Here is a 13,748-nt window from a genome sequence, read left to right on the forward strand (position 1 = left end):
TGAAGCCAAGAAGGAGCGAATTAAAACAGCAGCAGGTAATTCTACCCTGGTTGTACAATGCCCTGGTCTAAGCACAAAGCAGAGCAATTACATGTTCTGAACTAGCACAGTTCCAGTGAAACCACTATGGTTATAAGTGCTGCAAGTGAATTCAATTGTGGTTCATGTCATGTAAATACGTAAGGTAAAGGTACATAAACATCATAAACTGGGGAGATGGACTCTGCAGAAATTTGTGTTGCTTTTATTGAAGCAATTAAATGCATGGAGGTTCTTCTGTAGATAAGGTAGGAAACAGGCTGTGAGCAGATGTTGTCTTTTTATTGTCTCAAATGCAGTCAATTTTCATATGAAGCAAATTGAACATGGACTGATTCACCAAATACATGGCATCAGTGACAAGCATGTTGGGCTGATAATCTCTCCTACCACACAGCTGGGTGTAGTAAAATGTCTGCCCATGACCACATTAAATAAGATGAGCAAAGAAGCTACACTGAATGCAGCAATGCTAAATCTTTTAACATTGCAATGGTGTGGGAAGACAGAGAAAGTGAAAGTGAAGATATTTGTTTCTACCTGGTATAAAAGTTTAAGCCACACCTGTGCTAGCAACTTCAACTCAATTTTCAGCTGAAGTTGGTGTATATATATCTGTATATGTGTGTATATATATGAAAATGATCAGCAAAGGTGCTACAGACTACTTCTATATTAGAATGTTTTGCTAGTGTATTAACAAATCTCTTTTAATGTATGCCTTTGTAAGTGGTAAGTGTTGACATACTTTTAAGTCACGTTTGTCATTACATAGAAAGTGAATGACTAATGTGAGAAAGCGGGAGAAGAGAAAGCAGAGGAGCTAGTCAATACAAAGAGAAGTGATTAAGGATATTGGGATTGACTAATAAGGGGTGAAAACCAGTATTTAAAGAGGAAAAATATAATGACTTCTGTTTGGAAGTACTACATTTGTGGTCAGTCAGTATAATTTTGCATGCACAGCAGCAGTAGGAACTTTGTCCCCTGGAGTGGTTTCACAGGCAGCGGTGTTTTGAAAAGGCTGGTGTCTGTGCTGGCTGAGTTTCAGGTGATGCATCTCCAGGTCACACTATTCAGTGCGTGGCAAGAAGTAACCAGGAGAAGAGGAACAGCTGTACTTGTCTTCTTGGGAGCTGTGAGCTGTGCTCTTTCTAGCCTTTGTCTTGCATTGAGTTTAATCAAAGATGGTTAAGAGATGTGAGAAAAATTTTACATTTAATTTGCTGTGTTGGAGCTGCCTCCTGGAGGAGAATTTGATAACATCCCCTGGTTTTGTAGTCCTCAGAGATTTTCTTCAGGAGTTACAGATAATGCTAGTACTGATTACATGACCTGCTTTGTTACCAGCTGTGTGCTTGTTGTCTTTGTGCTGACTTACTGCAGGGAGTTTGTCCTGATCATCCAGAAAGATCGCTTGGCAGTAGGCAGAGTTGGCTGTTTACTCACCCAATATTGGCTGTATTGTTTAATTGTCTGAATGCTCCAAGCACTTGCTGTTTGCTGGAATAGTTAGCACAGAATGGGCTAGTATAGCTGGGGTATTCGCAGCTCCAGGGGCTAGTCTAGTGACACAGGTAGCACACCAAAGTTAGAATTCAGTGAAGTTTCATTTCTAGCAGGTTTGTTTCTTTTCTTGCAGTTACTAGCCAGGTCTGCAAGCAGCATGCCAAGCTCTTAATTTAAGTGACTTTGCACTTCTGAGGTGTTCTAGAGTGTCTAAGTTTACTGTGACCTTTCTTTGGGTTTTTATTAAACTTTTCCAAGAATTACATTGGCAGAGTGTCTAAGGCTTTTAAGGTCATGATCTTGCAATATTTCAGTGTTAACTCCCTGGTGAATGTTTCATTGCAGTAAGGAGAGGTGCTTGTTGCAAAAATGCTTACCTTGCAAGGTTAATGGTATTTTAAATGGACATTTATTTCTGGTCAATTTTTGTTGCTGTGCTGGTTCTCAGAGGTTTGTAACCTGGCTGAGGTATTAGTGTTTGTCCATAATTAAAGCCAGGGTTATTTTACTGTCTGTAGGTGTTAAAAAAAACTGCTTTGGGGGTGGGGGTGGTTACCTTGTGTAATGGGACCACCTTAAACTAATGAAAGGAACTTTTATTGCTTTATTTTTTCTTCTGGGCCTCAAGATTCTTAAGGACTGAGTATTACTGCTCCTGTATGATAGCTCTGAGGTGGAGTATTTATTATCCTGTAGCATGCTCAGTATGCATGGTCCCTTCAATTATGCTTTACAAAGCTCCTGCTCAAGGCAGCTTGGAGTTCAGGTTGAAGAGAGATGGGAGAAGACAGCTGTGGAACAGGAGAGGAGGGGGGTAGTTTTCTCTATTATGGGAGCTCAGACATCTTATTTACCTGTGGGAAGACAACCAAAAATGTTACCTCTTCTCTTTCTGAGATTTGTTTCCAACCTGTGGGTTGTGGATTACTTCTAAAGAGTCTGTGCAAAGTAACTGGGGGAGACAATGCTGTTTCCAGGCAGCTTAAATTCTGTAAGGGTGTTAGGAAGTTTTTAGTCAAGAAGTGGAGAAATGTTAAAATAATGGATTTGTGAATTCATTGTTTTTCTTCCCAGAAACATCCCTCTGTCTCTGCAAGTAAGTCCTAGTGACCCTGGTGTTGAGTCTGGGAGCATCAAAAAGCAGTTCTATAAAGCACTCTCCTAACTTTCCGTCCTAAATTATCTTGCACTGCTGTGCACAGCTAAGAAATAGTCAAAACAGATTTCTTTGTCGTGGTGTAGGAGGAGCTGATCTCTGTGTGTCAGCTTCAGTTGGTGAGTACCTGGGGGTTTTTATCTCCCTTGTATAGTCTAATGAATGCTTGCAAGATACATTTCCTTGCTTATGAGCCAGCTAGGGCTAAAGCATTGCAGATAGAGCAGTTGGCTCCACACAGGAGATGCATTCTATTGCTCCTTCAACTAAGCTTTGTTTTCCTGTGATAAATTTTGGTGGGTTGTAGCTTACACCATATCTTGCCTGTTTTGCCCAGGACATTTGTAGCAGTGGGAGGATTTGGGACAATATGACCCCATATTTCTGGAAAAAAACAGAAAGGGAATGTAGAAAGGTGAACAGAATTTAAAATTTAAGAATTACACACAGAAAAAATGGCAATCTGTTCAGCTGCTTAGTTGTTTTATTTGCAATAGCTGGAAGAGGTTTGAGACTTAATCCCTTTTCATTGTGGTTTGTTTTTTTTTTTTTCTGAGAGGGAGAAAGCCCCATCTTTTTCCTAGGAATGTACAGCAGTAATTGTTTTGGTAAGCTGAGAAGCACCAGTCCCTGTTTGCTTCATAGTTATGGACAATGTAAGCATTACACAAGTTAATAAACATGTGTTATGAGACATTAGATATGTCTCCCACTAGTTCTCTTATTTAAGTATATGATTGATAAGGAAGTGCAAAGCCTACTGGTTCAGTAACCCTAGAGCAGTATTGAAGAAGATACTGAGCTGTGGGAGCAGGAACCCTTCTGAAGGGCTGATACCTCTTCCCCTGTAAAAGCCAGCTGTGAAGTCATTATAGTCTGAAGACCTTGGAGTCAGTTTTCCATCCAGTGGGTTTTTTTTGGCTTGTTTGTTTTGTCTGGGGAGCCCACAGCTCTAATGAAAACTGTGGTTTTGTTGCTAGGAATCTGATATGACAGTTCTCAAGATAAGCACTGCAGTTGAGTTGAAAGCTGTTTCTTCTTCCATTTCCCTTCCATTTTATGCTTCTGTCTTTCTGATGGTTCTAATGTGTTGAGTAATCTTCGTCTGCTGTGCTTTGTAAGCTATTATCTGCTTCTCTCAGATCAGGAATGATACAGAATATAAACAGTTCGCAACTCGAGCTGGTGCTGAGGGAGGCTAGAGGCTGATGCAGCTATCATCTTAGCACTTACAAGTTAAGTCCCAGGAGTGTAGCAAGAAAAGCCACTTACCGTCAAGGCTGTTCAAGGCTGCATGGATATGAAAGTCAGTGACACTGACTTTTCTCTGTATACTTTTCCCCACAGATTTCTTTGTAAGTTATGCTTGTGCTTATAAGAAATGTAAGTTATGCTTGTGAAAACTTCTCTATAATGAGAATGCTGGTGTAATTAAGTCTGAGAGTCTAAGACTAAAGAGCTAAATTCATTTACACAAAGGGGAACTACAGTGGCTTTGAAGTTGGCCCTATATAAGGATGCATACACTTATTCTTAGGTCTAGTAACACCTTTGCTGGCCCTCCCCCCACCAAATGGGTCCCAGTTAATGCTGTAAAGAAGTGTATTTACACAAGCCATGAATCCTGTTTTATGATATATCAAGAAACACTTGAGATATCACTAGTTATACAAAGCAGGCACTCAAAGGTTTAGGTTTTTTTCTTCTTGATGCTCTGGAGTTGAACCTTTGAGGCTTTGAAAATGTCCTTGGCGTGAAGAACTCATGTATACACCTTGTAGGAGAAAATATTTGATCTCACTAGAGACTTGGCTGAGTTCTGCAACCCATGCAGAAGCTTCCATATAATATTTAGAGATGTGGAAAATAATACCACACTTCCTGTGGAAAGTGTTTGTCTTGCCACCCCCAACATGGGAAGCAACCAGGAAACGTCATATTAGTCTGCACGAAAATTGCATGTTCAGATGAGGCAATAATACTTCTTTGTGAAAGAACTGTGCATAGCCATTAATACATATTGTTCAGTGCTACCAACTGAAATGTGCATGTGAAATTCCAGTGACTTCTTAAAGGCACTGACTTAAACCAATTGAACTGACACAGCTTTTGTCTCTCAGCGCTGGTTACCATGGCTGTTATCCCATGGTTTGCTTTAGGAAAGCACAGTTCTCTTTGTTCTTTGGCTGCCGCTGGGTTCTGGGCTCAGCCTGTGGTCTAGATCTCTCACTTAGAGTCTGACACGGCCCCACGGAGTGGAACTGTAGGGCAGAAGGATGACGACAGTTGTGGAAAGCAGATGCTTGTTTTCTCATCTGCCATCAGTGCTGGGCCTTGCTTAGGTTTGTACAGACCGCATAATTGTTTGTGTTCATCTTTTTTTTTCTTCTTCTTCTTTTCTTTCTTTTCATATGCTTGTGATGTACACAACTGCTGGAGGGGATTGACTTTCAGACTGTGGTTCAGTTGGCATTTCATTGTATTGATATCTGGAGGGATTATCCAAAGGTACTTTTGAAGCCTCTTTCAATTTGTTTTTTTTTTCCAGAGCACAGAAGCTGAGCCCCATGAATAATGCAGCTGATATCAGGAAGAAACTGGAGTTGTAGAAGACATAGTGGAAATCACTAGTTATATCTACCAGGAGACCTGAAATAGAAGCCATGGCTTAGTCAAAGAGAAGACGCATACTAAAGGCAACTAGGTGACATTTACATAAATGTTAAACCTAAATCATTCAGCAAACTGCTATATACAAAAGATAAGCATTCACAGATGAGTTAAGTTCTCTTCTCTAGATTCTAGGGGTTGTTTGGTTTTTTGTAGTCACCACTCAGGTGATGTTTCTGCTTCTGTATAAAGTATTTCTCAATACACAGAAAAATCAGGACAGAAAGGGAATTGTAGCTTTTCCCCAACCAGCTGATTCATTTTGTTTACCCAGCAGAGGACCCCTGTGCCACTGCCACTCACTGGATTTTGGAATGAGTGACCTTATTACATCCTAGGTCAGAAAACAGAACAAATAGATAGGGAAATCTCTCAAAAATTGACATGTTAGGGTCTCTAAACTGAAACTTGTTGCTAATAGTGTGTAATCAGGGAGAAGAAAATTCACAGCACAACAAGCATTATGACTAACATTAAGTGCCCTCAATATAAAACATTTAGAAGCATGATATATCAAATAAGTAATTTAACACTAATGTTAGAGATGGAAAGGCGATACTCAGGTCAAATATACAATGCCTTCTGTAGGCTGCTTATTTATATGGAAATACTGGAATAATGTTTGTTTGCTTGTATTCTTCAGTAAAGATTGGTAATGTTTCTTTTAATAGTGCACTTTTCTTTAGCAGATTTTAGGACTACAGATAAAAATGGTGCTGCTTTTACTGTACTTCGTTTTGCCCATCTGCCACTCCTATTAGAGATGTCCAAGAAAAGACCTTTTTTTGCACTTTTCTCAAAGTGACTGACACTAATGCCAGGGAATACCATGAAATGTGGTACATGTTATCATCCCATTCTTAGAACAGACATTATTTTCCTGCTGAATAGTACACAATTCATTGCCTGGAGAAGAGAACTAAAGCCTGAATTGAGGCTTCATGCTCAGGTTCACGTTTCTTGTTAGTCTTTTGAATTTGCTGCTGTGCTGCAGGAGCAGGTGCGTCTTGGACAGGTCACTTAGTGGCATTTGGAGTGAACCGTGAAATCTGTGAATAATTTATTGGATTTGGGGTCATAACTAGCTCCTTTCTTGTCTCCAGAGAAAAATCAATACACTCTGGAACTCGGAAAGAAGAGTGAACAGAAGGCTTTTGAATAATGTAAGACTGGTAATAATTCTGATCACAGTTAATTTGTTTAATGGGATGTTTGCAATTCCTTGAGACTTCATAGATAAAACAATGCAAACTGGCAAAGCAGTGAAAGAGTTCATAGACAGCAAGATCCTACCACAGTAATTCCTCTCTCTGACTTCCCTCTCACTAGAAAAAAGTTGTCATCACTCCTATACCTATCAAAGCTGCCTTTTTTCACTGTCTGGTGTTGCTGCAGTGACATTTGGGCGGCTGCAGAAATGACCTTCCTTCAGCTGCGAGAAGGGGCTGATCATTCCTTTCCAACTCTCCCTTTTATATTGCTCCCTTTGCATAACTCACTTGCCTGTATGGGTTTGGAAATGCCCTTATTTTAATTTATGCTCCCAAACACTTGTCACCAGTGTCTAAACAACCAATTTTTCCCCAGGCTGCTTTAATAACTTCTCTCACCTGTGAGAGGGGGGCCAATGAGGAGAGTGATACTCTCCAGGATGGTGAAGAGCCCTAGAGCACTTGAGAACCTGTCCATCTCCACCACATCCATCAGCACCTGGAAGGTGAGTGCCCCGATGCCACTCATGGCTATACTGAGGATGACGCAGTAGACGATGAGCACGCTGAACTCAGCTGAAATGACACAAATGAAATTGCTCAGCCCGCAGAGAAGCACAGCCAGGCTGAATAGGTAGATGCGTCTCCCTGTGAAGACTCTGTGTCCTGAGAGCAGCCCTGTCAAAGGGCGTATGAAGATGTTGATGAACCCGATAACAGAGATGAGAAGGGCTGCCCTGCGTTCCTCCACCCCATTCTGGATGGCATAAGGCACAAGGTAGACATGCGGTAATGCAAACCCCATCATCATCCAGGTCACTCCAATAGTGTAAATCTGGTAACCTTTGTTTTGACAGAAGATGTCAAAAGCCAGATACTTCTGCAGCATCTGGAAGCATGCAGTCCTTCTGGTTTGATGCTGGAGCTCGGGGTGGGGAGAAGATGCTCCATTGGAGAGTTGTGCCTCTTCTGCTCTTCTCTCTGGCCCCTCTCCAGGCTTGGGTGACTGTAGTAGTGACCCTGATGCCAGCTGAACTGGTCTCATGATGGCTCCAGAAACACAACAGTTCAATAGTATTCCTCCAAAGATAAGAAAAGTGTTTCTCCAGCCCATCTCATCCAGCAAGTATTGAGAAAGCAGCGGCCACAGCGTGAAACCGAGAGAGACGCCAGTGGATGCCATGGCATTGGCCAGTGTTCGCCACCGTACAAAGTAGTAGCCCAGCGCAGTCACTCCTGCCTGGAAGCTGAAACACGATCCCAGACCTAAAGGTAAGAGTAAAAGAGAAAATGACAGGCATGATCCCTCTGTGTTGTCTTAAAGGGTGAAAAGAGCCCAAATCCAGGGTATATCCACAGATGACTTCATCTGCCACTGAAGCATTTCCTCACCTGCCAGGCTGCACAACCCCCAGTGATTAATACTCAGAAACCCCACACAGGGCATGAAGAAGGATGTTGTAAATTACTTGTGTTCTTGGTTAAACTACTTGTGTTCTTTGGTATACTAAATATTCTGATCTAAGCTGACATTTGTCTGGGGCACGCTGCCATTCCTAAAATTGTTATGGAATTGTTCATTAAAAACTTGGTTTTTATACCACATGCAACAAGCAGTGCTGCTTTCTTGACACTTTCATTGGGGCTCAGGGAGTTGTTTTTTCTCTCTATGCAATGAGCACAGCTTAGGTTGCAAGATCCAACAGGACTGGTTCCAAAGTGACCTGGCTGAAGGAATTAATTTCTCTGTGTTAGAAAAGAGTCAGAGTTGAACAACAGTCACATAGGAGAAATATTTGGAAAGGAAAAGTTCCCATCTGTTACTTCTGTTGAAAACCAACATGTTCTTTTGTTAGAAAAAGATATATTTCCCCAGATTGGGAGTGGTGAAATACAAACCCAGAGAACTTGGGAAGGACGTTGTCCCAACACATTACTTTCCAAGATTGAAAAAACCTCCCTTCTTCAAAGACAAAAGGTTGAGAAGCTGGTAAAAAGAACAGACATCTTTGCTCTCCATTTTGCCCTCTGGAGACCTGTAGCTTTTTCCAGATAGAAAAGCTTTCCAGTGAGCTTGGCTGGATGAAGTGTGTATTAAAGGGGTGTGAAGGGCAAATCTAGCTGCTATACAATTCCTGCTGTGCTGTGAGGCTTTTAATTTATCCTGTTTCACAGATGAATGGAAAAACGTGAGCACTTAGTTGGGACTCTCGCCATTTCCCGTTTTTCAAGTCAAGCACAGCAGCTGGGTTTTCCTGCTGTTCTTTGGTACTTACCAGTGATGAGGCCAGCTGTTAAGTAAAGCTGGCTGATGGACTTGCAGAAGGAACTGGACACCATGCCCACTCCACTGAGCAGGCCTCCCAGCATCACAGCAAACCTGCAGCCAAATCGCTTTACCAAGATGCTGCAAAGGGGCCCTGGAAGCAAAGTGGAAAAAGGGAAGCAGTTTGGGAGGAAAGAAATATTTTGTACCTGCTGGACTGCTGCAATTATCAGATGATTTAGTCTAGACACCCTGAGAATTTTCCCAGCAGCATAATGTAGTAGGAGAGCCAGGAACAGAAAATACATCCCCTGATCCTCCCAAGCATGTGGTCAACTTGTTAGGTGAAGGGAAGGCTCCTGTGATGTGCTTGGTTTTTGGTCATTAGGATTTCTAAGCTTCCCTATGATGGATTTTAGTTAAAACTCTTGCAATGCAAGGAGGACCTTCAAGTGTAATTCTGTTCTCACACGATATAAATTCCAGGAATTATTTGAAAAAGCAGAGGACTTGTATTTCTATGTCTCTGAGTAAGAGATGTTAAGCAGGGTGATATTTCTGTTTGCATATTTCCACTCTCTTTTCACTGTGTTTTTCAAATATTCTGCCACAAAATCTTCTAAATTGCCCTTGGTGTCCCACTACCTAGGTGAAATTCCTTGCAAGAAAAGGCAGATTGACTCTGAAATAGATCAAGAATGGGAGAAAAAGAGACGTCATTGAGGAGGATTATCTGAAAATGGCTGGATAAGTATATTCATGTCTGCATGGGAATCAATCTAACCTTCAGGCAGTAGCATCCAAGCTGCAGCTTGTGGAGTCTTGCAGCTGTCCTGCACATCGTCTTCCCCAGGAAAATAATAAGATGTTATTGTCAGCACAGCTCTTTGCACATGCCTGTCCTGGCATACCTGGGCAGGAGTGGGTAAGTTTAACCGTGTCCACTTCCAAGAGGACATAAGCCTAGGAGCAGACAGTGCACATACCGGTTCCCACTCCCACACCTCCAGCACAAAGACTGCAGAGGTGGGAGTGAGACCTGGGTGGTTCTGATGGGCCAGATCCTGGCTCTGCCCTTCTTGGGCAGAAACCCACGTTTTATTGGGTACCTACGTTGCTGGCAGGCTTTACTAGGAAAGAGTTATGTTATTTAATCAGAAAAAACAATTAACAAATAGGCATGGAGGTGTGTGTTTAAGGTCAGTTAATTCTTTAATTTTCATAGATTTTTGGTGAATTCCATGAGATTGTGTTAAATTACCTGCTCGTTAATGTCATTTAGCATCCTTCATTTTGAGGTAGGAAAAGATTAGTTCAGACCTGCAGACCATCAGTGGGAAACATGCATCTCTGCATGCTCTGGCAGAAGAGGATCTGAAGATAGAGTTTCTTTTCCTGTTTGTTTGAGGATCCTTGAGGTTTTCCAGGTTTTATTATTTTTTTCCCTCTTCTGAACACTTAAGGTTATATAAGCAAATGCAAAATGACTGTAAGCTTCAGAATTAGGAGTCAATCAGAGTAGGGAAAATAATCTGTGGCATATTTGTGACCTAAATCAATGTCTGGTTTGAAATAAAATCCACATAGTCAAGCGAACAGTGGAACATTATTAAAATTAGGAGTGCAGCTGTCTGTATTTTGACCTGCTTGGGAGATTTTCACCTCAGACTTCAACTGGTCTTTGAAAAAGTGTCAGCAAACTGGTGACTGGATTATTTTTCCTCCTGCTGAAGACATTAAGGATGGTACTCCTGTTTAACCAACCCAAGTAGCAAGAAGTCATAAATTGAACACTCCAAAATAATGAGATTGGCTCTAAAACTTATAAGGGTTTTTCATTATTTGTTCCTGTTAACTTGCTTTCTAGGTTTCAAACATTATTTCTCACTTGCCTGGGGCTTTTGTGCTTTCCTTTGCAAAAATAATACCAACAAAAGCGCTGCATTTGCATGAGTGCGAGTCCAGAGAGTTACATGTGCATGAATATCTAGGAGCAGGAACATGTAAGGGCCTGAACTCCCCTTTTGGAGATGGCCATAGGATCCTGAGGTCTCTCAAATGATTCTTATAACAAAATAATCATTAATCACTTTTACCTAGGAACATAGCATGGGTAATGAGATATGTTTGGCTTACTAGGTTATGAGCTGTTGTTTGCACCGTGCATTTCCCTGTTTCCTTCCATAGCTCTGCTGAGCTGAGGTTAGCTCTCCTGCATGGGACCTTCTCACCGTACTGACCACTCTCAGAATGGGCTGCTCTGTCCATTCCCCTTCCTGTTTACCAATTTTTGCAACAAGATTTTTTTTTTTTTCCCTTCAGTTCCTCTGAATTAAAAAGGATGAAGGAGAAGAAAAGAGAGAAGCATCTTTAAGAGACACTGGTGACATAGCAGAATCCAATTTTGGAAAAGGTTTAAGTGCCAAGATGATGGATGTAACTGGGGAACCTGAATCAAACAGAGCCTGGCCCACTGCAAAGGAGGTCAGAAGTTACAGCAAAAGCTGTACATGCTTGGCCTGAGAGGGAGTCTTTTATCTCTGGGGGTTTTTTTTGTTTTTTCTTCCTGATTTATGGTTGCGTTACTCCCACCTTATGCTATTAGGGGCAAGAACAAGCACTCCTCTGCCATAACAGCCTGCAATAGATGAGACATAACTGGCAAGCAAAGTAAGAACTCTCTTGTAATTCACTGGCTATGCCCTGACAAATTCCGTTAGTGAATATAATTAACACGAGGCTATTCTTTCCTTGTCTAATTTATAACTTTTGGATCTATTTATTGGCTGTCTTTATATTACCTTTTACTGTGGTTCTGGCCTCCTACAAAACAGTACTTCATTAAAGAAGATAGGATACCTGATATTTTCTTGCGGATACGGCCAGACTTGTCCTTCCTGGACATGTTGGGGCTGAGCTGCTTCTGAGACCATTTCCCAGAGCCACCAGGTCCCATTCAGCTTCTTCCCACTAACTGCAGCAGGACCACAGAGGATGGTAGGCAGCACAGAGAATGCCCAGCAGCTTCCAAATTCAAAGCCCCAAGGACACTGCTCTCTTACTGCTGACCTTCAGTGATAATTTCTGCCCTCGTTGCTTCCCCTGAGGTCTCTTTCCATCTGTACCTCGCAATTCTGGACCCAACTGTTTCTGCTAAGGTGCAAACTCTCTCTCCCATGTCAGGTGGCTGTCAGCCAAGTCCTGCACAGGAGAGACTGAACCTGCCACAACCTTCACATTAGCATGTCTCAGGGCTCTGCTTTTTTTTCCCTTAATACTATAGTGTCACCTTTCACTAGTATTGGAAGGGGACAGGTATGAACTGAGGGAGCAGCTCAGATATGTGGGTGTCACTGGATATTTTGCTTCTTTTGCCTAGGTGGGGTTTGGGTAGTCTGTTTATCAAATAAGCACAGGAATTGCACATGGAGAGGTCAGCAGCAACACAGACCGCTCATTGGGAAGTCCTCGAACTGCTGAGGATTTGTTTTTCTCTTCTATGCAGAAATATCCATCTGGGTGGAGGATCTGTCCTGTGCAGCTCCCACATTTTCTTTGGGGAGAAAACCAGTGATTCACTCCACTATCCACAAAGCACAACCCTCCTTCCACCCCCCTTCACCTGGAGAGTGCTGCCTGACCCACATTCTGCATTAATCTAGCTATGCTTATGTCCACCCTGATGCCTGCTTAGGTGTGCACTCCATGCTACTGCCCAAGGAGTTGCTTTTAACACTCTGCCTCATCTAGCAGCCTGGAGGAGCTTGGCTTTTGGCATCTTTTTAGCCATGAAGAACACAGTTTTCATGTGGCACATGGAAGGAGATGCGCCCTCATGGACAGAAGATGAACCAAGAAAGCACCCAAGCTCCAGCACTACCTGCCAGCTTATTCAAAGAGCTGCTATGGGAAATAATTAAGTTCTCACTGGTCTGGAGAAGCTGGCCTGAGAAAGGGATTCACCTCCTTTGAGCAAGGGTCTTGGTTGTCTCTTAGAGTGGCAAAAGGGAACTTGGTGTCTGTGGACACTTAGCTTTGGACTGTGCGGGCATGGGTCAAAGTGGCTGGGAGATGCTGTGCACTGTCAACCAGCCAGTCTGCTCAGACCTCTCAGTCCCTTCCACCATCCGTCTTAATGAAATATGAAAAGTGCCCTCATTACGGCCCCTCATCAGCAACATGACCGCAGAAGGTGGTGGAGGGCATTCCCTGCAGCTGTTACTTACCACCTCCGTGCAGCACAGCCACCATGATGGACGGGAACCACGACGTCTCGCTATTGCTGGCCTGGAACTCACGCTGGAGGTCCGTGAAGAAGATACCGATGCAGGAGGGGAAGCCCAGCGTCAGCCCCTGCAGCAGCACTGCAGCGAGCAGAACCATCCATGCCCATCCCCGGTCCTGGGGCTTGGCAGCTATGCGTGCTGCTGCTCCTCCTTGGGACATGATGGCTTCTTTCTCCTCCTAAGCCAGGCTGCTGGGGAAGGGAGTGCAGCTACCATGCAACCTTCAGCCCAGTGAACAGACCTACAGAGAAGAGCTGATGGTATTCCCAAGGCTCAGAGGCACCACTGCGTCCCACACCTTTTGCAGCTGACACTCTAGACTTCTTGCTCTGCATTTCTTCTAGCACCTCCGTTCCTTCTCGCTACAGGATCCTGCCAACAGATTACTTGAGAAACAACCGCCTTCCCCTTTTATATTTCACAAGACTGTGACCACAGCCAGGTACAGAGCAGGACCACACCTCCTCTGAGGTATGAATTGGCCTTACCTAGTTCCCGCCCTTATTTTCCCTTTCACCTGCTTTCATCATATGGAGTCCCCTTGCTCGCAATTGCTAAGGTCACTCAGTCCTCGTGCTGAGAAGAGAAGGAAAAACTCTGCAAATGCCAAG

General features: G+C 42.9%; 2 protein-coding genes across 6 annotated transcripts in view; one reads left to right on the forward strand and one right to left on the reverse strand.

Moving 5' to 3' along the window:
* Window positions 1-8,190, forward strand: part of JPT1 (Jupiter microtubule associated homolog 1) — a 31,124-nt gene extending 22,934 nt beyond the window's left edge. Inside the window, exons 5-8 of one of the 5 annotated variants that reach the window (XR_005932362.1) lie at window positions 5,253-5,408; window positions 6,478-6,537; window positions 6,962-7,091; window positions 7,190-8,190. The gene's annotated coding sequence lies outside the window, so the exon portion shown is untranslated. Of the gene's footprint in view, window positions 1-5,252; window positions 7,092-7,189 lie in introns of all 5 variants that reach the window. The other 4 variants (XR_005932359.1, XR_005932361.1, XR_005932360.1 and 1 more) reach the window with 4 other exon arrangements.
* On the reverse strand, window positions 3,188-13,516 carry SLC16A5 (solute carrier family 16 member 5). The gene is made up of 4 exons (XM_030013065.2): window positions 13,078-13,516; window positions 8,862-9,005; window positions 6,985-7,851; window positions 3,188-5,353 (listed from the first exon to the last, which is right to left on the reverse strand). The coding sequence occupies exons 1-4, from the start codon at window positions 13,295-13,297 to the stop codon at window positions 5,112-5,114; spliced, it is 1,473 nt and encodes a 490-aa protein (XP_029868925.1). The 5' UTR covers window positions 13,298-13,516; the 3' UTR covers window positions 3,188-5,111.
* Window positions 13,517-13,748: the final 232 nt, after the last annotated feature.

This window comes from Aquila chrysaetos, chromosome 5, assembly GCF_900496995.4.
Source record: "Aquila chrysaetos chrysaetos chromosome 5, bAquChr1.4, whole genome shotgun sequence".
NCBI lineage: Eukaryota > Metazoa > Chordata > Aves > Accipitriformes > Accipitridae > Aquila > Aquila chrysaetos.